Source organism: Pipistrellus hanaki (assembly GCF_964339955.1).
Source record: "Pipistrellus hanaki genome assembly, chromosome: 12".
Taxonomy (NCBI): Eukaryota; Metazoa; Chordata; class Mammalia; order Chiroptera; family Vespertilionidae; genus Pipistrellus; species Pipistrellus hanaki.
Genome location: NC_140514.1, coordinates 33,836,333 through 33,858,289, shown reverse-complemented (window position 1 = coordinate 33,858,289; position 21,957 = coordinate 33,836,333). Strand labels below are relative to the sequence as shown.

At 39.5% G+C, this 21,957-nt stretch overlaps 1 protein-coding gene across 1 annotated transcript in view; it reads left to right on the top strand.

Moving 5' to 3' along the window:
* Positions 1-637: 637 nt before the first annotated feature.
* RAB1A (RAB1A, member RAS oncogene family) overlaps positions 638-21,957 on the top strand; it is a 27,110-nt gene continuing 5,790 nt past the window's right edge. Inside the window, exons 1-3 of the mRNA XM_084901127.1 lie at positions 638-890; positions 13,454-13,526; positions 14,309-14,404. Coding sequence (XP_084757253.1) covers positions 868-890; positions 13,454-13,526; positions 14,309-14,404 — 192 coding nt within the window. The 5' untranslated portion in view covers positions 638-867. The remainder of the gene's footprint in view (positions 891-13,453; positions 13,527-14,308; positions 14,405-21,957) is intronic.

The following is a 21,957-nucleotide window of genomic DNA, read 5'->3' as shown; positions in this document are numbered from 1 at the left end:
CAGAGGCCCCCTGATTCCTTCTTTGTCCTTAGAGGGCCGTCCTCGGACCAGCATGAAGGTTGAAGCCAGCAAAAGGCGCACGGGACGCAGGCCCTCCTTTCCTCCCCTCCCCTCCCGCCTCCGCACTCCAGCCCTCCCTCGGGTTCCCACCCCTCTCTCTGGTTCCCACCCCTCTCTCTTCCCCCAGCAGAGTCCCTAGAACTGCCTCCACCCCCATCCTCCGCCCGCCGCCAGCACCGCCTCCTGCCCCTCCCTTCCCCTCCCCCCAACCGCGTCCCCTCCCCTCCTCCCTTCTGGGGTGCTGACTTTCCCGGCTGCCACGTCTCACTGATGACATCACCAGGGCCGCTCGGCCTCAGCCAATCCGCTAGGGGGAGTCCGAGCAAAGTCCTAGCCAGCGAGTCAGCGGGGAGGGGCGCGGGGAGGAGCGGAGGGCGGCGGTGAGGGAGCGGGGAATGGGGCGGGAGACAGCCCCGCAAGGACGCATGCGCCGGGCGCGCGGGGCTTGGCGGGAAGGCGAGTCCCGGCCCCCCAGCCGCTCCGTCCGCCTCCAGCGCCCAAGGAAGGGCTAGCGACACGCTCTCCCGGCATGCCGCGCGGCGCTGCCGCCTCTGGGCTATGTAAAGGCCCCTCCGTCTCAGGCTTCCCTATTTCCTGGTTCGCCGGCGGCCATTTTGGGTGGAAGCGATAGCTGAGTGGCGGCGGCTGCTGATTGTGTTCTAAAGGGGACGGAGTAAGGGGGGAAGACGTTTGATCTCCCGGAACAGCCTATCTCATTCCTCTCCGACTACCCGGGGCGGCGCGGAGAGTCGGGTCGGCGGCTGCGGCAGCAAGGGCGGCGGTGGCGGCGGCGGCAGCTGCAGTGACATGTCCAGCATGAATCCCGAATAGTGAGTGCAGGGGAGCGCCCGCCGGCCGGGCCGGGGGGCTAGCTTCGGAAGGCTTCTTGGAGGGAGGCGAGGAGGGCCGGGGAGGGGCCGGAGGGCCTCGGCCGGGGTGAGGCGAGGGTGACGGGGCGCGGGGAGAGGCTGGCGGCGGGGAGCCGGGCCCCATTGTCTGACGGAGGAGGGGCGGCCTCGGGGAGGGGTCGGGCCGGAGGGGCGAGCCGCCGGGCCTGGGCCGGGTCCGGGCGGAGGCCCGGGGTGTCGGGCTGGTGCAGAGGCGCCGTGGGCCGAGAGGGAGGGGTGGGGCGGTGGGGTGTCGGCGGCGGGGAGGTGGGCAGGGGTAACTTCTGGAGGCTGTGACTTTCCAGGTGTGTTTCTCGGGGGAGAGGGCGGGGAGAGCGCGCCGGCGGCGGGGGCCCTGTCAGCCCCGGCGCCCGCTCCCTGCGGAGCTGTCAGAACCGCCTGGGTGGGGACCGGTTTACTTGTAAAAATCTCGAGTTTGTTGGCTCTCTTTCCCACCTTCTCAGCCAGATTGCCGGAGGTAATGTGGATGCTTTTTTTGTTTTTGTTTTTCAGGGCTAAGTGGGGTGGATGGTGAGAAGCGTTTTAAAATTTTTAGTTGTCTTTTTAAAATTTATTTTTAGTTATTTCTTGGAGTTCTTTAAGAATTCGCCACTGCCTTCCTAAAAAGCCTAGGCATTTGTGATTTTTTTTTTTTTAGAGGACACTTAAAGTCATTTTGTATTGTGGAGGTCAAGAAAGAGAAAGACTCATCTTAGGAACATGTATTGTGATATTACCAAATTAATTAAAGAAGGACTTTGCTGGGAAGTTGGAAGAGAAGCTGAATGGGTCCTAGGCTAGATCTGGAGGTTTTGGATTACCTGCTTGAATGTTTGCAGATAGGGAATGAGGTTCCATGACGTGTCATGAAAAGTTAATGCATTTCTTTTTCTTGCTTACTCAAGAAGTCACCACAGCAGATGTGACACACCTGGCACTTTTCCTAGGAACTGCTGCTGCTCACTTTCCTTGGGAAGACTTTGTTTGGGCTCTCCTAATGGCCCCTAACAAAATCCTCCTCCGGTTTGTATATATAAGTTAATGAGTAATTGGAGGAGATTTCATTGGTATTCCTCTTCAGTGTCAGAAGGCTTTGGAGAGACAGGGAGAACTTTTTTTGTTGTTTTTGTTTTTAAAGCAAAAGTCAGTATTTGTTCTAGAAGTTGAGTTTATTTGCCGCTTTGGTCAATTGGACATTTCCCCTTCAAGGTCCACCCATCAGTTTAGCTGACTGTCATATGTGTGTCACATGGTTCTTGCAAAATGCATTCTGACTTCAAGTTTTGTAATATTGTGGTTTGATTCTGAAATGTCCCCTTTTTTTTTTTTGTACTAAACAGAAGCCATAGTATTTTATTAAAATACTATAAACTTTTAAGAAGTTGAGGATAGTGCTCTCATAGTGCCATAGTTGCCATGTTGGCAGTTTTTAGATATCTTTATAAAGGGCTCCAAGGACAAAGTTTGTTTTGCATAGTTGGGCAGAGTTGAACTTGAGGTTACAGTAGTTAGTAGTTTTCCTGGCAACAATAAAGTACATGGATTTGCCACTTTCTGGAGGTTTGTAAACCTCTTGTGTTCAGGAGGTTTCTTATATTTGCTACATATATTTACTGTAAATAGATTTTGAAGATTAATTTAATAGAACATGACAAGTTATTTAGCCTCTGAATTTGTTTCTCCTTAAAAATAGGGTAATAGGAGTAGCTGTGAGGTTTGAATGCATATAAAAGAAATTGGAAAACTTCAGAGCACACTGAGTGGTGTACATCACTATCATGTAAGACATTCTAGTAGTTCTAGGATTTAGGAATGTAATCCTTACTCCCAAGGAGCTAATACATAATGGCATGTAGAGAATAGGTTGTATGTATGGCAATGCCCATAGATATAGCAGGTTGGATTGGAACAACAGCATTTCAGAGGAGGTTAGAGGGCTGTGGTTGGCTAGTTGGGTTCAGGAAGGCTTTGTAGGAAAGAGACCTGTTTAGGAATTATTAGCAGTTTTGGAGAAGCAGAGGATTTTTCAAGGGATAAGAAGGAGAATAAACAGCAAGGATTGTAATTCTTAAATATGGTGCCAAGTTATCCTTCCTTTTCATTCTCTGGATTAATGGCCTCAAAAGAACCAAACCCAGACACCGTGTGTATTTTTCTGGCATCAAGTGTGCTAAAACCTGGCCTACTGTATTTATATTCTATATTGTGTCTAGTAAAATAATCTAGGAGTTTTTGGAAAACCTTTGGAACAGCATCAGTAAAAATTACTTGAGGTGAGAGAAAGTAATGGATATTTTATTATGAAGGATCACAAAGGCAACTAGCAGGCAGATTTTTAGCAATCTGACTTGAGCAGTTTCCTTTGTCTTTAATGAAATTTGTTATAAAAGTGATAAGAAAAAAATGTCAAATAGAGAAAAAAAATGAAACAATCCTTTTATCACCTCCACCCAGGTCCATTTACTTAAACACTTTGTTCTAAATTTTTAAAGTCTTACATTTTTTTCTTAAATTAAGATTTGTATTGGTTGACATAAGATTACTTGTTGATAAAGTTTTATTACTGAGTGCTTTTATTTCATAATTTTCAAGTTGTAAGTTCTTGGTTTTAGAGTAAGAATAAGAACTATATCAATCACTGATTAAATTTTGAGCTGTGCCTTTGACTCCTTTCCATGTTATTTGTCTGGTTTGGGAGCATTGACAACCCTGAGTTATCTTTGTGGTAGAAATTAAGGGTAACAACTGACTCACTTGAATTTCAAGTACAAACAAAACAAAAAGCAACTGGAAGTGGAATCTGAACAGTGGAAAAGTAGATGGAAAGTGACAGAGCTTTCTTTTTTTTCTTTTTTTTTGAGATCTGAAGAAAGATTTTGATTTCCTGAGCTAGGTAGTGAAGCAGGCAGTGATTATTTCAGCACACTAGTTAAGAAATATTTAACATTATTGTCATGCCAGAAACATTTTTCCTAATCCATTAGTTTCTAGTGGGCTTTTTAGTGTCAAGAAAATCATTTTGGCTACTTCATCTATAAGGAATGTGTTAAGAATAAAGTACCTATCATGAATATACCAGTTAATTGCAGAAAAATGTTTATAATTACCTTGATTTTAGTTTTCACTTGCTTTTTAAAATCATGACTCCAGATGATATTGAGATCATGGCTCAAGATTTAATCATTCTTTCAAGTGTTGTTCATCTGTCATGGAAGACTCAAGAAACATGACTTTTTTTTTTTTTTTTGTCAGCATTATGCTTTGAATAAATCTTTTTTAAATACATATTTTTAATTAATTTTATAGAGAAGAGGGGAGAGAGAAACATTGATGAGAGAGAAACATCAATATCTGCTTCCTGTAAGCCCCTCCTGAGGAATGAGCTGTAACCTCTGGTATATGGCCTGACCTTCGACCTCTTGGTTCATGGATCAAAGCTCAACCATTGAGCCACACCAGCTGGGCTGAATAAATCTATCCTTTAGGTTAAGGATTTGAAAGCAAAAGCAGGTTAATTAGGTCTCTTATCTATCTAACAGTATTTTTCACTAATGAGTACCGGTATATATCATTACTGGTTTTCATATAATTTTTAGAATTTTTTTATTAGAAAAGCTGAAAATCTAAAAGTAAGTGGTTATTTTGTTGGTTGTCTTGACTTTTGGTAGTGTTGGTAGAAGTTTCAGAAATTCAGAAAAGTTTAGAGAAGAAAAATAATCAGTATTTTCACTGTCAATATGATTTCTTAATGTCTGTAGAGAGAATCAACATATGTAATTCTTTGGGTAATGTAAGTTTCCAATAGCTATATAGAATCTTCACAAAATACATCCGAAGAGTTTTGTGTCAGTGGATGATCTTGTAGGATAATTTATTTATTTTAATATATTTTTATTGATTTCAGAGAAGAAGGGAGAGGGAGAGAGAGAGAAACATCAATGATGAGATAAACATTGATCGGCTGCCTTCTGCACGCCCCTGAATTGGGGATCAAGCCCGCAACCTGGGCATTGCCCTTGACTGGAATCGAACCTGGGACCTTTTAGTGTGCAGGCTGATGCTCTGTCCACTGGGCCAAACCAGTTAGGGCATTGTAGGATAATTTAAAGATCTGAAACTTTGCTACAAAAAATTTTCTGTTCCTTTTCATCATAATTAAGTTAAAACAAGAGATGTTGACAGTTTCTTACATATTCCAGCAAATAAATAATTTAAAAATATATTAAAGATGGACAAACTTGAGGATCAAGTGTTCTCTTGCCAACTCTCTGGTTGGTTTTTAAAGAGAATTTTGCTTTCTGAGTAATTTTTAAAATTGTTTTAAATACATATATTTAAATATATTTTTTATTGATTTCAGAGAGGAAGAGAGAAAAAGAGAAACATCAATGATGAGAGAGTATCATTGATTGGCTGCCTCTTGCCTGCCACACACTAGAGATTGAGCCTGTAACCTGGGCATGTGCCCTTGACCGAAATCGAACCTAGGACCCTTCAGTCCCCAGGCTGACGCTCTATCCACTGAGCCAAACCAGTTAGGGCTGGTCATGTACTCTTAGGATGTTCTCTGTGGGCCTGCTGCCTATATGCATACATACTCATAATATTTTGCATAAAGTTGCAATCTGTTCACACTGACTGAGCCTATTCATGAACCTCAAGTTATGAATGCCTGATATAGGAGATTGGAAATAGAAAAAAGAATGTTTACTACCATTCTTTTAAAATATGGAGACCTGAGTGACAAAAGTTTTACTTTAAATCTGGTATTCTGAAGTAACTAGTTTTAAAACGTGAGACTTGTTTGGGCATGGCTTTATTTTGATGACCTAGTCTATGCTTTTCCTCTCTTCCTTTCCTTTTAAAAAAGTTAAAATTTTATTTTTAAAAAAGTTTTATTTCAGATAGGAAAGGAGAAAGAGAAAGAGAAAATGTCAATGAAGAGAATCACTGATCGGCTGCCTCCTGCATGTCCCCCCACTGGGGATCCAGCCACAACCTGTGCATGTGCCATGACTGAGAATTGAACCTTGACCTCGATTCTTCCCCCCCCCCCCCCCCTTTTTTTTTTTTTAATGCTTACCTTTATGTTCCTTGTTAAGGGTTCTAAGGGTCTTGAAACAAAGTCACACTGAGTTCACAGAACATTAGCTTTCACATTAAGAACAATAGGTCATCTCTAATACCTTTACTACTTTAAAGTTCATATGATTGTAGTTAAGATAAATGCCTAGCCACGTGTAATATAGTCTTATGTGGATTAGGTGGAACTTATAAAAATAATTAAATAGCTAGATTTATAAAAGGACATTTGAGGCAACTTTGTGAAATAATACATCATGTAGATTGTTGGCTAGCACTTGTCCTCATGAATAACATTTGTGTTCGTTGCTTACTAAAACTAATGAAGTCTGAACTCCAAAATTTACTATGATCTTTTGAGTTGAGCTAAATTATTTACTAACAGATGTTATAAGTTAACTTCTTAAAAAGTATGCTTTGATTGATTTTATAGAGAAAGGAAGGGAGAGAGAAAAATGTCAATGTGAGAGAAACATCTATTAGCATGTCTCCGACTGGGGATTGAACCCACAACCCAGGGATGTGCTCTGGCCGGGAATCGAACCATGACCTCTTGGTTCATAGGTCAAAGCTAAACCACTAAGCCATGCTGACTGGGCCATACTTTTCTTTGTATTTGGTCAACGTGCTAGTTCATAGATGCTTTGATCATTCTGATAGGTCTTACATATAGTACTTAATATGTTACATTTTTATAATCTCAGTAGTATATAAAATATGTCGTTGATGGAATGCAGTATGATAAAAGAATATACCATTTGGAATTGTAAACCCTGGGATTAAGTTCAGACTGCCACTTACCTCATACAAGTCATGTATGCCTTTGAGCCTGTTCCATTATAAAATGTGATTAGTTCTACCTCAGTTCTGATTCTCAAGAGTAAACTGTACAATACTATACAGACATTATTTGACATGTTCATTCTAGAAAGAGATGGATGTTAGAATATGTGTAAAAGCAGGTAGTTCTATGATCTTGTCTGCTTTAACAGTTTTTTCAGTACAGACTTGTAAAACCTTCCAGTGAAAGTATATGTATACATACATATGTGTACACACACAGAGCTAATTTCATCTTGAAAAAAGGCTTGATAAAGAAAACAGCCCTTTCTCGGTCATCAGTTAGAGTATGCTAGGAGTTGAGGGGTTTATATATTTTTGTTTTTTAATTATGAAATATGAACTCTGCTCCTAGGTGTTTGCCAGTTAAGATGATTCATGTTCAAACAGGAATAATCAATATATCAGTATTAACACAAATGAAATCTTGTGGTACTTTTAAAGAATTATGATGGCAGGATAGTGCAAAATATTTGGAGGGACTTATGATTTTTTTTTTAAAACAAAGTTTTAGTTATGTTTGATTTAGTTGGAAAGGAATAGAGCACTGAGGAGGACTGTCCAGACCCTTGATGCTAACTAGTTCTAGCATGAGGTCAACAACTAACAATTTGAGTTCCTACCAGCAGCCAGAAAATTATGTATATACATTATTTCCCTTAATTCCATGAAGAAATAGTGCCCTAGTTTTACGGATGAGGAAAAAGAGGAATAATTAAATGGCTTGCTTAAAGGGCATTCTGAGTAAACAGAATTGAAATTTTAACTCAAAGACCTGTGAATTCACAGTCCAGATATGCTGTTTCCAGTTTTACAATGTGGCTTAACTTCTGAGAATTTAAAATTTAAGCTAGTTAATTAGGAAACTAACATTTTTGTAGTCAATTACTTTTAAAATTCATTATCAGAGAGGTCTTTTTAAAATGTTAAAAACAGTTTGTGAGTTAACATATTATAAATGGACCTTTGATTTTGTTCTTCATATCTTGTTTTGGGTTGATATTTAAAACTTCTTTAGGCTTGAAGTTAATTATTTTATCCTCAGTTTTTCTATCTCATGACTTTTTAAAAATATATATATATATTTTATTGATTTTTTTACAGAGAGGAAGAGAGAGGGATAGAGAGTTAGAAACATCAATGAGAGAGAATCATCGATCAGCTGCCTCTTATACAACCCTTACTGGGGATGTGCCAGCAACCAAGGTACATGCCCTTGACCGGAATCGAACCTGGGACCTTTCAGTCCGCAGGCTGACGCTCTATCCATTGAGCCAAACCGGTTTTGGCATGACTATCTTTAAATATGTTTATTTGGGCCTTAGAAGTCATGGTTGTCTTTATGTGAGTAAAGCAGAGAACTGCCTTTCTTTTGTTGGAAAGGGCACATTTGCTGCAGAGCATGCTACTATAGTGTTTCTATGTCTTGGGAGTCGTGACCAGTATGATCATAGTACCTATAACTATTAGTTGGTAAGTTGTGATACTTTGTCATCCATCTTCTGAGTAGAAGATGAATAGCTTCAAAGTTTTTGTCCATAGCTCTTACAGCTTTCATTAAGTTTCCTTGTGGTTTGGATGGATGAAGGAAAGTGAATAGTAATTACTGCTTATTATGCTCCTATAATGTGCCACGCACTGTGCTAGAGGTTTTCGAGGCATTATTTCTAATCTTTACAGGAAGCCCAATTGGGTGGTAGAGTGTTCTAATAGAATCTTCACAGTTGAGAAAATTGGTGAGTACCTTACCTCAATCATAGCTAGTATGCAGTGGTACTTGAATTCAAATGCAGGTCTTTTCAGCTTTAAAACCATGCAGGATTTGAATGGTCAAGAGGTAGAGGACATTTACACATCTTCCTTGGTAGTATGTTTCTCAGCAAGTATTTGGTTGTAAGACCATCTAGTCATTGTCTTTTTGCATGACTTGCCACTTCTTTCAGTACTATCAAAATTACCCTCATTTTCAGAGTCCCATTTTTAATTTTTGGAACACTGTTCTAAATAGCTAAAATGGAACCTGGAAAATAAATCTATTGTCTCCAAATATCAAAGAAAAACATGTAGTTGTAGGGGTTGATTATAGGAATAGTTTTTTAAAAATTGTTTGGCTCTTTCCTTAAACTTGGCAATTGATTATTCTATTTATTTTGATTAACAGGCTGCTTTTGTCCATAGCAGAAGTTTTATTTACTTTTACTTAACCATAAAACTAATATGTGCTCTACAAAATTCAGATAATATAAAAACATATGAAGTAACTAAAAGTTCTTGCCTCTCCTCTCTCCTGATGGTCAATTTTGGATTGTGTTCTGTAGAGGATAAAGTGAGTGAAAAAGGAAAGTTTATGTTAGACACAATTACTGCAATTTTTATTAGTTATTCCATACCCCAAAGACTAATAAAATAGTGTGTAGTTTAATAGTGAATTAAAGTTTATTTGGCCACTATACATTAATACCATAAACATGATTTTGTTTTAAATTTGATGTGAATCTAGTTTTTAGGCTGTTTCCAAGTACAACATTAATAAAAGGTAAAATAACATGGTTCCTATCATGCAGGTAAATTAGTTCTAGATGAAAGAGAACAAATTTTAGTTTTCATTGAACTTTTAAAAATAGCAGGCCCTTTTTTAAAAACTATTTTTTTTTATTCAGAGAAGAAGAAGAGAGAGAGAAACATCAATGATGAGAATCATTAATTGGCTGCCTCCTGTATATCCCACACTGGGGATTGAGCCTGCAACCCTTGACTGGAATCGAACCCAGGACCCTTCAGTCCACAGGCTGATGCTCTATCCACTGAGCCAAACTGGCTAGTGCCTTAAAGGTATACTTATAACTGATAGTAGAAAATTTGTATTTTTGGGCTAGTGTTTGATTAGATGACTAGACACTATTTATAGTCATCTTCTGTTTTACTTTTGTCTTTTTTGCTTTGTTTCATTATAATAAACTAGAGGCCCGATGCACAAAATTCGTGCAAGGGCTCAGCCCTCACAGTTCCAGCTGCCTCATGCGGCCCTAACAGCCCTGGCTTTGTCTGGACAGTCGTTCTTTTGTTGGTCTAATTAGCATATCAGCTCTTTATTATATATGATTATTATATAGGATTTATTATAAGGGAGAGGGAGAGAGAGATAGAAACATCAATGATGAGAATCATTGATTGGCTGCCTTGTACACACACACACACACACACACACACACACACACACACACACACTGGGGATTGAGCCACACCCCAGGTATGTGCCCTGTCTGAGAATTGAACCGTGACCTCCTGGTTCATAAGGTGATGCTCAACACTGAGCCACACTGGCTGGACTATCTTTTCTTGGTATATTTTTTCAAAGGGTGGAGATGGCTGCCTCCTGTACATCCCACACTGGGGATTGAGCCTATAACCCTTGACTGGAATCGAACTCAGGACCCTTCAGTCCACAAGCTGATGCTCTATCCACTGGGTGGAATGTTGAAAGTTGTGTTAATGCCCGTCAACTTTCTCTTGTAAAATATTCACTGACCTGTGAATTATGTCTAATAATCCAAATTTTATTGCATAAAATAAGAAAAACAATTCTCATTTAATCCAAAAAGTTACAGTTGTGACTATATTGCAAATGTGCCAATGCTATTTGCTTACAACCTTGACCTACTCTACCTACCTAGAAATCACTTGTGTTATGGCAGGTGAGCTGAATGAACTTGTAAGGGTGTTAAGTCATTGAACAAACCTTTTCATTAAAAAAATGTTTTCTTCCCTCAACATCTTTTCTGGTTATAAAAGTAACACAGGCTTGCCGAAACCGGTTTGGCTCAGTGGTAGAGCGTTGGTCTGCGGACTGAAAAGTCCTAGGTTCGATTCCGGTCAGGGGCATGTACGTTGGTTGCGGGCACATCCCCGGCAGGGGGTGTGCAAGAGGCAGCTGGTGGATGTTTCTCTCTCATTGACGTTTCAAGCTCTCTATCTCTCTCCTTCTCTGTAAAATATCAATAAAATATATTAAAAAAAATAAAAGTAACACAGGCTTACTGTAGACTGTTAAAAAATATAAAGAAAAATATTAATCAATTATAATACTATAACTTAGAAGTGTCAATTTTTTCCAAATGTTTTATGTGTGTACACAATTTTTTTAAAAAAAGGTTATTTAGAATGTCCCAATGCAAGAAACATTCTCTTGTTGTGTATATTCAATAAAGGAAAGAAGTTTGTGGGTTTGACTTTGTTTGCCTTTCACCTTGTCTCTTGTCACGTTAGTAATGGTTTGGGAGAGAACAAAATACCGTTGACCCTTGAACCAATGGCACAGTATGAAATCTGCATATAACTTAAGTGGATCCTCTGCGTATGCAAATTCTCAGCTGTTGACCCATGGACAATGTAGATTTAAAAAACCCATGTAAAAATGGACCTGTGCAGTTCAAACCTGTGTTAACTAGGGTCTTGTGTAGGTAATGATGCTACCTTGGGCAACATCTGTGGCTCAAGGCTGTCCTTTATTGTAACAGGCTCCAGTACAGCTGATTCGAGGGTTAATTAAATGTCTGCTGGATGCCTGGCACTGTGCTGAGGGAGAGTGACAAATTCAGAGCATCTGTTGTGTTGAAATTTTTGTTAAAAACTAAGTAATTATAGTGGTATCAATGGCGCGATTATTCTTGCTAACCGAAATGTAAATTCTTTTTTAAAAAATATGTTTTTATTTTTTTCAGAGAGAGTAAGGGAGAGAGAGAGAGAGAGAGAAACATCACTGTTGAAAGAGAATCATTAATTGGCAGCCTCCTGCACAGCCCACACTGGGCATCAGTTCTACAACCTGGGCATGTACCCTGGCAGGGAATCGAATTGTGACCTTCTGGTTCATAGGTAGATCCTCAACCACTGAGCCACGCCAGCCAGGTCGGAAATGTAGAACACGTACCTACTCATTGCTGATGTTCAGCATTCTTAAGAATTTAATCTAATTAAAAAGGAAGCTATCAGTTGTGCTAAAGTGAGTCAGAAACTGTACTGCCCAATAAAAGTTGTATAGTATTATGTATTAATCATTTATTAAGGGTAAAATTTTACAATCATTAGCTCTCCCCCCCCCCCTTTTTTCATTAGGACATCAAATTGAAAAGGCTATTAGTTATTTAGTTCATCCTGTGCTTCAATTCCATTCATAATTACTTGTTTAAAAGCTGCTTATTTCTTTTTGTAAACTTTATTTTGCTACTGATTAGAGCACTTTGGATTCCCCCCTTCCCTTTCCTTGAGGTTTATATAATTAGGGACAATAAGTGTATTTTGGTAACTTGGTATAATCAAAAAGATGTTTTAAGTAACACATATTACAGTTAAGCCTGGGTAATAATGAAGATTCAAAAAGATAATTACTGTTAAAAGTTTCACATCTTGCTTACATGTAAATATGATCATTGTAATCTAAATTTAAATTGTGAATGATATTTGGGTTTCACCTTACATAGGTAGCATTTTTTCAAAACAAAATCACAAAGAACAAAATTGAAACTCGTCTGTCTTCTAAAATAATAAACTGTAAATTCTGGATCATTTTAACCTTTTGAAATTACTTAAAAGAACATATAGAATTGGTCAGAATTTGGAAGGATCTGTGAAGGATTCCTTTGGAAACCATGAGCAGATAGTCTGTTGTCATTAGGCCCATAGAGGAATCTCTGGGGATGGTCTTTGAGTCAGGCCTGGCAATGGTCAGTGTACATAAACAGAGCCTAGCTTTCAATGTTTTGTGAAGAATGCTTTAATACAAACGTAGAATGTTCGTCATGTTGTGTGTTTTCATAAAACAGCCTTTTTAAATATATTTTTATTGATTTCAGAGAGGAAGGGAGAAGGAGAGAGAATTTGCCTGCCTCCTGCATGTCCCCTACTGGGGATTGAGCCTGAAACCCAGGCATCTGCCCTGACCAGGAATCTAACCCCAACCTCCTGATTCATAAGTTTATGCTCAACCACTGAGCCATGCCAGCCAGCCAAACAGTCTTTGATTTTACCACATCTTTAGTTTAAAATATTTATCATATAGGGTTACCAGAAGTTAAATGACCCCCCCCCCTTTTTTTTTTTTAAGGGAGAACTTCCAGGTAGATGCTAGGGAAGGATCATAAAAGCCCCTTGGAAAATTGCTATGAAAAAATGATTTGATCTTGGTATTAGGAGGAGAGATTTATTTTATTGGCAAGAGCAATGGAAAGTTAACTCTGTATCCTAATATTATAAAGGGAGTGGGATTTATCTAATAGTTTTATGGGCTCTCCAAGAATGCATATCACTTACATTTTATTTCATTCTTTCCTTGGAAGTAGTTCACTGATCTCAGATCATTGGTGGCATTACTTATTTTACTTTTAGATAATTCCTTCCTGTATAGAGATTCATCAAAAGAGCTTCTGCTGTTGGTTGCAAATTTGGCTTCTCTGAAGCTATTCGTAGTCTTTTCAAGAGCTGTAGTCTTCTTCAGTGAGCTGTTAATTGTTCTTGGTATATTTTTGTTGCAATTTTTATAATATAATATGCTTTTTATTAATGTGATTTTTGTTTTCTTTTTGCAGTGATTACTTATTCAAGTTGCTTCTGATTGGAGACTCTGGAGTTGGAAAGTCTTGCCTCCTTCTTAGGTTTGCAGTAAGTTGAAATTGAAATGCCTTTAAAGAAATTAATGTTGTGTACATTTTCTAGTTGACAAAAGATTAAGCTGTTTTATTCACAATAAATTAAGTCTTCCAGAATTACATATTAAGGTCTCCAAGTATACACCCCCAGTGATACCTTTGAGTCTTAAATAAAAGAAATGCTGTTATTCTTAAAAGAAATTCAGCAAAGTGTTTTATAAAATCAGAGTGATAGTCTTGGTAGAGGTCATACAATGTTTAATTCCAACATGGGTAGTAAGTTAAGGGGAAAACAGTTGGCCTGTGTTGAAAGCGACTTGATGGAAAGCAAATTTTCAAGTAAAAGTTTCACAAAAAGAAAAGAAAAAGTAGGGCCTGGCACATTTTGACAGTGGTGCTCTATATGCTGAGATTTATAAGCAGATAAAAGACTTTTCAATCTAATGAATTCACAGTCTCCTTTATAGTGTTTATCAACTGCCTTCAAATTTAGCATGTTTTCCATCTCACTGTCTAGATCTTTGGTTCTCAGAGTGTGGACTAAAGGCCCTTGGGGATTATCAAGACTCTCAGTGGGTTGTCTGTGAGATCGAAACTATTATCTTAATAATACTAAGCTGTTAGGATTTACTAAGTAAATAATTACTTAGTGCTAAAAAAAAAAGATTTGCCTTTTTCACTGTATTGATAGTTAGACCTTTTAGCTTTATCAGCTTTATATGTAAAAGTTAGCACTGTTTTCTTATTTACTCTAGTATTGAACATTAATTTGAATCATGAACTGTTTCTTTTCAGGATGATACGTATACAGAAAGTTACATCAGCACTATTGGTGTGGATTTCAAAATAAGAACTATAGAGTTAGATGGGAAAACGATCAAACTTCAAATAGTAAGTAGTTTTTTAACTAGAAGGTTTTAAAAAAATTATTTTGATAAATTTAGGATGTATTATTTATTTTTTAATATTTAACAGAATTGAATTTGAAGTATTTTAAGGATCATGCATCCATAATAGAGTGGTAGAATAAGAATTGTTCAGATTAAAAATGACTTGTCCAAGATTATCTTCCTTATTGAATTTTCTATTCATAAAGCAGAGAAATACATGTTTTAAATCAAACTTGTTCTTTTTCTTGTGCTTTTATCAGTGGGGTATAAGCTGAACTTTACCTTGTCTTATAGCAAAAGTATGTTGAGCATTTTCTCTATGTCTTTTACTGTGTTGAGCACTATGGAACATGAAAAGAAACCTAGGGAGAAGTTCTTCATATGTGGCTTGAGTACAGTTGGCCCTTGAACAATGTGAGTTTTAACTGTGCAGACCCACTTACACACTGATTTTTTCCCCAGTTGACTCATGCAGTTCATTTGACCTAATAGGCAGTTCAAACCCAGATTGTTCAAGGGTCATCTGGTGGTTGGGAATCTACACGTGTGGAGAACAGACTTAAGTTATTTGCTAATTTTTGACTGTGCTGATGGTTGGCACCTCTAACCTCTCTGTGTTGTTCAAAGGTTACCTATATATATTTTTTTTTTTAAATTTCTGTTTTATTACGTAGTATTTACCAACTCTTAGAAACAGAATTTTATCGGAAAGGAACTTAGCTTTTCTGATTTGTTGTATAGCTCAAATTGATGTTGATTATTTGCCTATCGTTCGTAGCACAACCAAGTGGCCCATAGTTTTGCCTTCAATATTTTGTGTCCCTGTGCCATCCTGGTCCCCTTATCTATCTTTACAACCCAATCCCAAATTAAAAGTAGGTAATTGTAGTAGTTCAATTGTTATCACTTCAATATAGGTCTGGGATGACCAATGTAGGCATATCTATGGTTTTTAAAAATAATCTCTTGGGTATCTTTTAGAGCTGGCTATTAGTATTAAGTAACATAGAAAACTAGTGACTGTTCTTTTTTATGGAATTGATAATACACTGAACTGGGAATTCTGGATTTGGAGTCAGAAAACTTGGATTTGATATCTTCATTCTGGTATTTACTAGTTATAGAGTTATGGGTTTAACTTTAGCCTTTTTCCCGAGACTGTTTCTTATATCCAAAATGAATGTGAAAATACTTGATTTATGAACTCATAAGGTAGTCGTGAGATCCAAATCTGGTAGCTTTGTGTATGTATATGAAAGCCCTTTGTAAACTTTTGGGCAGTACAATAGTGTGTCTCCCCCTTTATTCTAAGACCCCCAGGGGATGCCTGAAACCACAGATGGCACAGAACCCTACATATACTGTTGATTCCCTATGCTATATACACACCTATGATAAAGTTTAATTTATAAATAAGGCACAGTATATTAGCAGTCTATAATAATAAAAGTGTAATATGCTAATTAGACCAGATGTCCTTCCCGGCGACCTTCCAGGCAAAGCTGGGGCTGCAGGGGAAGCACAGGTCCCTGGTGCCTGCCAGCGGCCAAAGGGAAGCTCGGTCCCAGTTGCCAGAGGGAAGACGGTGCCGGCAGCTGAGGGAAGGAAGGCCTACTCTTGCACAAATTTTGTGCATTGGGCCTCTAGTGCACTAAAATAAGAGATAAGAGAATGTGATCTCTCAAGATGATACAGTGCCTATATGATGAAGTGAGTTAGATATGCTGAATGAAGGGGATGATTCAGGTCGGGTAGGACTGAGTATAATGATGCAAGATTTCTGGCACAGCTCAGAACAGCATGCAATTTAAAACTTAGAAATTATTTCTGGAATTTCCATTTAAATTTTTTTTTACCACGGTTGTCTACTGGTATTTGAAACCATGAATAAGGAGGGACTATTGTATACAAATGTTACTGATGACATGACATTCTCCAGAGAGGTAATATTTTTTTAGTTCCTCCCTTATATGACTCTGATGAGGGGGAGAAAAGGTACATTAAAAAAGAACTGTTGGTTTTGCTATAAGTTAACACACTTGGCATTCCAAAATAGGACTTGCAAGGATATAATTTTCTGAGAGAGTGTGAAATACTTTAAACCAGCCTTCCAAAATGATCCTTCCTTCCTCCCATTATATGTAGAACTTTATATTTGGCACCATCTAAAGTGAGAGGCATGTTTCAGAAAGCTGCACTCAAGCCTCTTAACTACTGATATGAAATGATTACATGTGTGATTATTGGTTTCCATAAGGTTTGAATATATATTTGTGAAACATTCTTGTGACTGGAATGGTTCATAATAGGTCATTCTTTGAGTCTTCCTTTTTGTGTTTGGTAGTAATTTCCTTTCCCTATTTGAACATTTTTGGGAAGCTCACCAGTTTTTCAAAGCTAGTTCCATTTGTAAATAACCTCTAATAGTTGTGTCTTCATATTGAGCTGAAGCTAGTTTCCATTCACGTCTAGCTCTTATTCCTCTGCCTTTTGGAGCTTCCTGAATGAGATTAATTTCTTTTCTGTTGACACCTGCCCTTTATTTTTATTTTGTAATCTTTATTTTTTTAAATTATTTTTAATTTTTAAGTTATATTTGACATACAGTTTATTATATTAGTTTGAGGTGTACAACCAGTGATTAGACATACTATGCACCCTCTCCAATCCAGGACCCCTCAGGGGATGTCTGACTGCCCTCTCGAAATCTGGGACCACTGGCTCCTAACTGTTTGCCTGCCTGCCTGCCTGATCACCTCTCACCCCTCTGCCTGCCTGCCTGATCACCCCTAACTGCTCCCCTATTGGCCTGATCACTCCTAATTGCTCCCCTGCTGGTCTGATTGCCCCTAACCTGGGACCCAGGATTCCCTCCCTCTGGCTGGCCGAAGGCACACAGGATCTGGGCTGGCTTCGCCTGGGCTGGCTGCAGCCACAAGGGACTGTGGTTGGGCGGCTTTGCTTGGGTCCCAGCAGCAGGCACCCGGGACCACGGGGCGTGTGGCTTGTCCCTCTCCCAGGCTGGGTTACAGGCGCAGACACAGCCGCTGGCACCTGGGACCGCAGGGAGGGCGGCTTGTCTCCCGGACTGGGCCACGGCCTCAGGTGCAGGTGCAGCCCCTGGCGCCTGGGCCCATGGGGCCTGCAGCTTGTCCCTCTCCCAGGCTGCAGGCGCAGGCACAGCCTCTGGCGTCTGGAACCACGGGGCGGGTGGCCTGTCTCTCCCCCATTTCTCTCTTGGGAGCTCATTTGTGCCTAGCTGGTCCCCCTTCCTCTCTCCCCAGTGTTGAGTGTCTGAGGCCTGAGGGTGTGATGGCCATTTGCATATTAACTCTCTCTTTATTATATAGTATTATATCCTTTTTGCTGTACTTTACATCCTCATGACTATTCTTAACTACCAATTTGTACTTCCTAATAATCCCTTCCCCTTTTTGACCCATCTGCCTAACCCCCCTCCCATCTGGCAAACATCAAAATATTTTGTCTATGAGTCTGTTTCTGCTCTGCTTGTTTATTTTGTCTTTTAGATGTTGACAGATACGTATTGCCATTTTATTCATATTTTTTATCTTTTTTCTTTCTTTTAAAGAAGATCCTTTAACATTTCATGTATAACTTTTTCTTGTCTGGGATGCCCTTTATCCTTTGATTTTCAATGGTAGCTTTTCTGGGTAGAGTAATCTTGGTTGTAGGTCCTTCATCACTTTGAGTATTTCTTGCTAATCCCTTCTGGCTTGAAAGTTTCTGTTGAGAAACCAGCAGATATTCTTATGGGAGCTCCCTTGCACTTACCTGTTTTTTCTTGCTACCTTTTTATTGAAGTCAGAGAGCAAAGAAGAGGGAGAGAGAGAGAGACATCAGTGATGTAAGAGAATTAATTGGCTGCCTCCTGCATCCCCTACTGGTGATCAAGCCCACAACCTGAGCATGTGCCCCGAATGAGAATCAAACGTGACCTCCAGGTTCACAGGTCCTGCTCAACCACAGAGCCACACCAGTTGGACTTTTCTTCCTGCTTTTAAGATTACATTTTGTATTTTAGTTATGTGTCTTGGTATGGGCCTCTTTGGGTTCATCTTGTTTGGGACTTCTGTACTTCCTGGATTTGTATCTATTTCCTTCACCAGATTAGGGAAATTTTCTGTCATTGTGTTTTCAAATAGGTTTTCAATTACTTTCTCTCTCTCTCTCCCCCCTCCCTCCCTCCTTCCCTCTCTCTCTCTCCCCCTCTCCTCCTTCCAGTACTCCCACAATGTGAATGTTGGTATGTTTGAAGTTGTTCAGAGGCTCCTTACACTTTTTTCTTTTTGTTCTTCTGATTTGATGTGTTTTTGTGAGTTTTTTTGTTTTTGTTGTTTTGCTTCTTTTATTCCAAATCACTGATTTGATTCTTGGCTACATCTACTTTACTGTTGATTCCCTGTAAATTCTGCATTTTAATTAGTATTTTTTTTTTTTATGGTTTCCATGTCTTTTTTATGTTCTCACTAAGTTCATCTATTTTTTTTCCTCTAAGTTCATTGAGTATTCTTATAACCAGTGTTTTTAATTCTGCATCTAATAGATTGCTTGTCTCCATTTTGTTTAGTTGTTTTTCTGGAGTTTTGTTTTATTCTTTCATTTGGAACATGTTTCTTCTCATTTTGGCAAACTCCCCTTTCCCCTGTGTTTGTTTTTGTGTATTAGGTAGGGCTGCTGGGTCTCCCAGGCTTGATAGAATGGCTTAATGTAGTACGTGTCCTGTAGAGCCCAGTGGCATCCAAGTGAACCCCTTGTGTGGGCTGTTACACCCTTTTGTAGTTGAGCCTTGATTGCTATTGGCTTGTCAGTGGAGGGATTTACTCATGGGCTTATTGGCTACAAGGACTGGCTATGACTACTTAACATGGAGGATCAGCTGTGCAGGAGTCCACCTTATGGAGGATTTACTTCCAATGCTGCTAAGTCTGCCCGTTGAGTGTGTCACTGTGGGGGTAGTAGGGTAGTGCTTCAATGTGATCTAAAGCTGTTCTTGGGTGCCTCTTCATGGGAGGTGCAGGCCAATGTCAGTTGCCACCTATGTTCTGTCCAGTGCCACCTGGTATGAGCTACAAAATACCTGTAGATGACTGCTGCTTGTGCAGGTCTTAGAGATGCTCAGGAGAAACCCAGCTGCTGCCACTGGTATTGGGCCTGGGGCTACTTAGCAAGAGGTATGAATCATGTTGAGGCCAGATGCTGCTGCTTTAAAAAATTTTAGGAAAGCCTGAAGCATGAGCCAAGATACGCCATTCTTATGGAAAAGTCACTGGAAACAGCTTGAGTGGGCCTGTAAGTTGGGTGGGAAAAGTCTCAGGGAATCATGAGGCGAAGACAGTGATAGCCAGGTTGAAGGAGACTCAAATATGGCACCCGTCTGACATCTCTGTGCAGGGAGAGCTAAGCAAAGGAAAAAATGGCCTTTGCCAGCACTTCTGTCTGGAAGAAAGCTGTCCCTCTAGCTTTCACTCTGATGCCAGACAATTCAGTTCCTCCTTGTATATCCCTGGAGCCTTTCAAACTGCTGCCCCAGTGCTGGAGCTCAGAGCAAGTGAGTCAGAATAAGTCCGTGCTTGGGCCCTTTATTAGGAACTGCCTAGGCCCGGCTGGTGTGGCTCAGTGGTTGAGCATTGATCTATGGAGGTCACAGTTCAATATCTGGTCAGGACACATGCCTGAGTTATAGGCTCAATCCCAGTAGAGGATGCAGCGGATTAATGATTTTCTCTCATCATTGATGTTTCTTTCTCCCTCTTTGAAATCAATAAAAATATATATATTTAAAAAAAAGAAAAAAAGAAAAAAAGAGTTGCCTGGGATTCTAACAGTCTTGTTTCACTCAGACACAATTCCTTCTGGTTTTTATAGCAATTTCTCTTCCTGGCACTGGAACCCTGGGTTGGGGGGCCTGGTGTGGGGCTTGGTATCCCTTGCTCCTCGGGGAAACCTTGGCATCCAAGGTATCCGCGGTGATTTTTCTGTGCCACACATGGGTGTTGGACCAGCCCAGCCCTTTCTGTCTCCATCTCTCCTATCAGTGTTGATGTGGCTTCTTTATATCCTTAGTTGGGACTTCTATATTTCAGGTGGTTCTGAATGATGGTTGTTCTGTAGTTTAGTTGTAATTTTGAAGTGGTTGTGGGAAGGTGTCAGTACTGCCTAGCTTGCCCTTTGTGTTGATCTCATCACAATCTCTACATCTGAAATTAGTGTTTACTTTCTGGAATCATGTTTTCAGAATCTTTTACATTTTATAAGTGCTTTTTAAGATGGATTCCTGAAATAAAGTACGATATATAATCTAGCCAGTGTGGACTATATGAGGTAAATCCTCCCTTAATTTGGACTCTGAAAATATATATATATATATATATATATATATATATATATATATATATATATATATATATATTTCCCCTCTTGGATGACAGGGATTCATGGCTTTTTCTATCATTAATCTATTCAAGAAAGAAAGAAAAAGCACCTGGATTTAGGTTAACTTTTTAGAAAGTCTTATACTTTGTGACTATAGCTTTTTAATCTGAATGCTAGATTTTACTTTTAGTATTAAATAAATATATATATATATATATATATATATATATATATATATATATATATATATATATTTTTACAAATCTATACAAATATATATATTTGTATAGATTTCAGAGGGAAGGGAAAGAGAGAGGTAAAAACATCAATAATGAGCCAAAAACCAGTTTGGCTCAGTGGATAGAGCGGTTGGCCTGCGGACTGAAGGGTCCCAGGTTTAATTCCAGTCAAGGGCATGTACCTTGGTTGTGGGCAAATCCTCAGTGGGGGGTGTGCAGGAGGCCGCTGATTGATGTTTCTAACTCTCTATTCCTCTCCCTTCCTCTCTGTAAAAAAATCAAAACATATTTTATTTAAAAAAAAATCTGATGAATCATTGGTTGTCTGCCTCCTGCACACCCCACACTGGGGATCAAGCCTAAAACCAGGTATGTGCCTTGACTGGAATCAAATGGTGACCTCCTGATGTTCAACCACTGAGCCATTCCTGCTGGGCAGATTTTACTTTTAAACTCATTTCATTTCATTTTGTAAGGCTTGAATTATCCTTCTAAGTTTTCTGGCTCTTTCAAAATCATTATGTTGATCTATATTTTAATTATCCTTTCAGCTTTTCCTTTTCAAGTGTGCCCTTTGGGTCTTCCTCAGAATTAGTGATTACAAAACATTCAGTAGGGTAGGGCAGCTATGGGATCCAGACCCACAGCATGCAGGCATCCTTCTGTGATTGTTCACTGATGACACATTTATGGACATGCTTATGTTATGCCAGGCACCCCCCAAGAGGTTCGAGGTTACAGAGAGAGATTATTAACATAGCCTCTTAGAAGGAGAGATCCCATTGGAGTGGGACTGACAAATATGGGAAAGTCAGTAACCCTGTGATTAGGAGGTAATGAGAATTATATACAAAGGGTGATCAATTACAGTGGAAGGTACAATTATGTAGAATCCGGAGTTTTCAGACTGGCAAGGAGA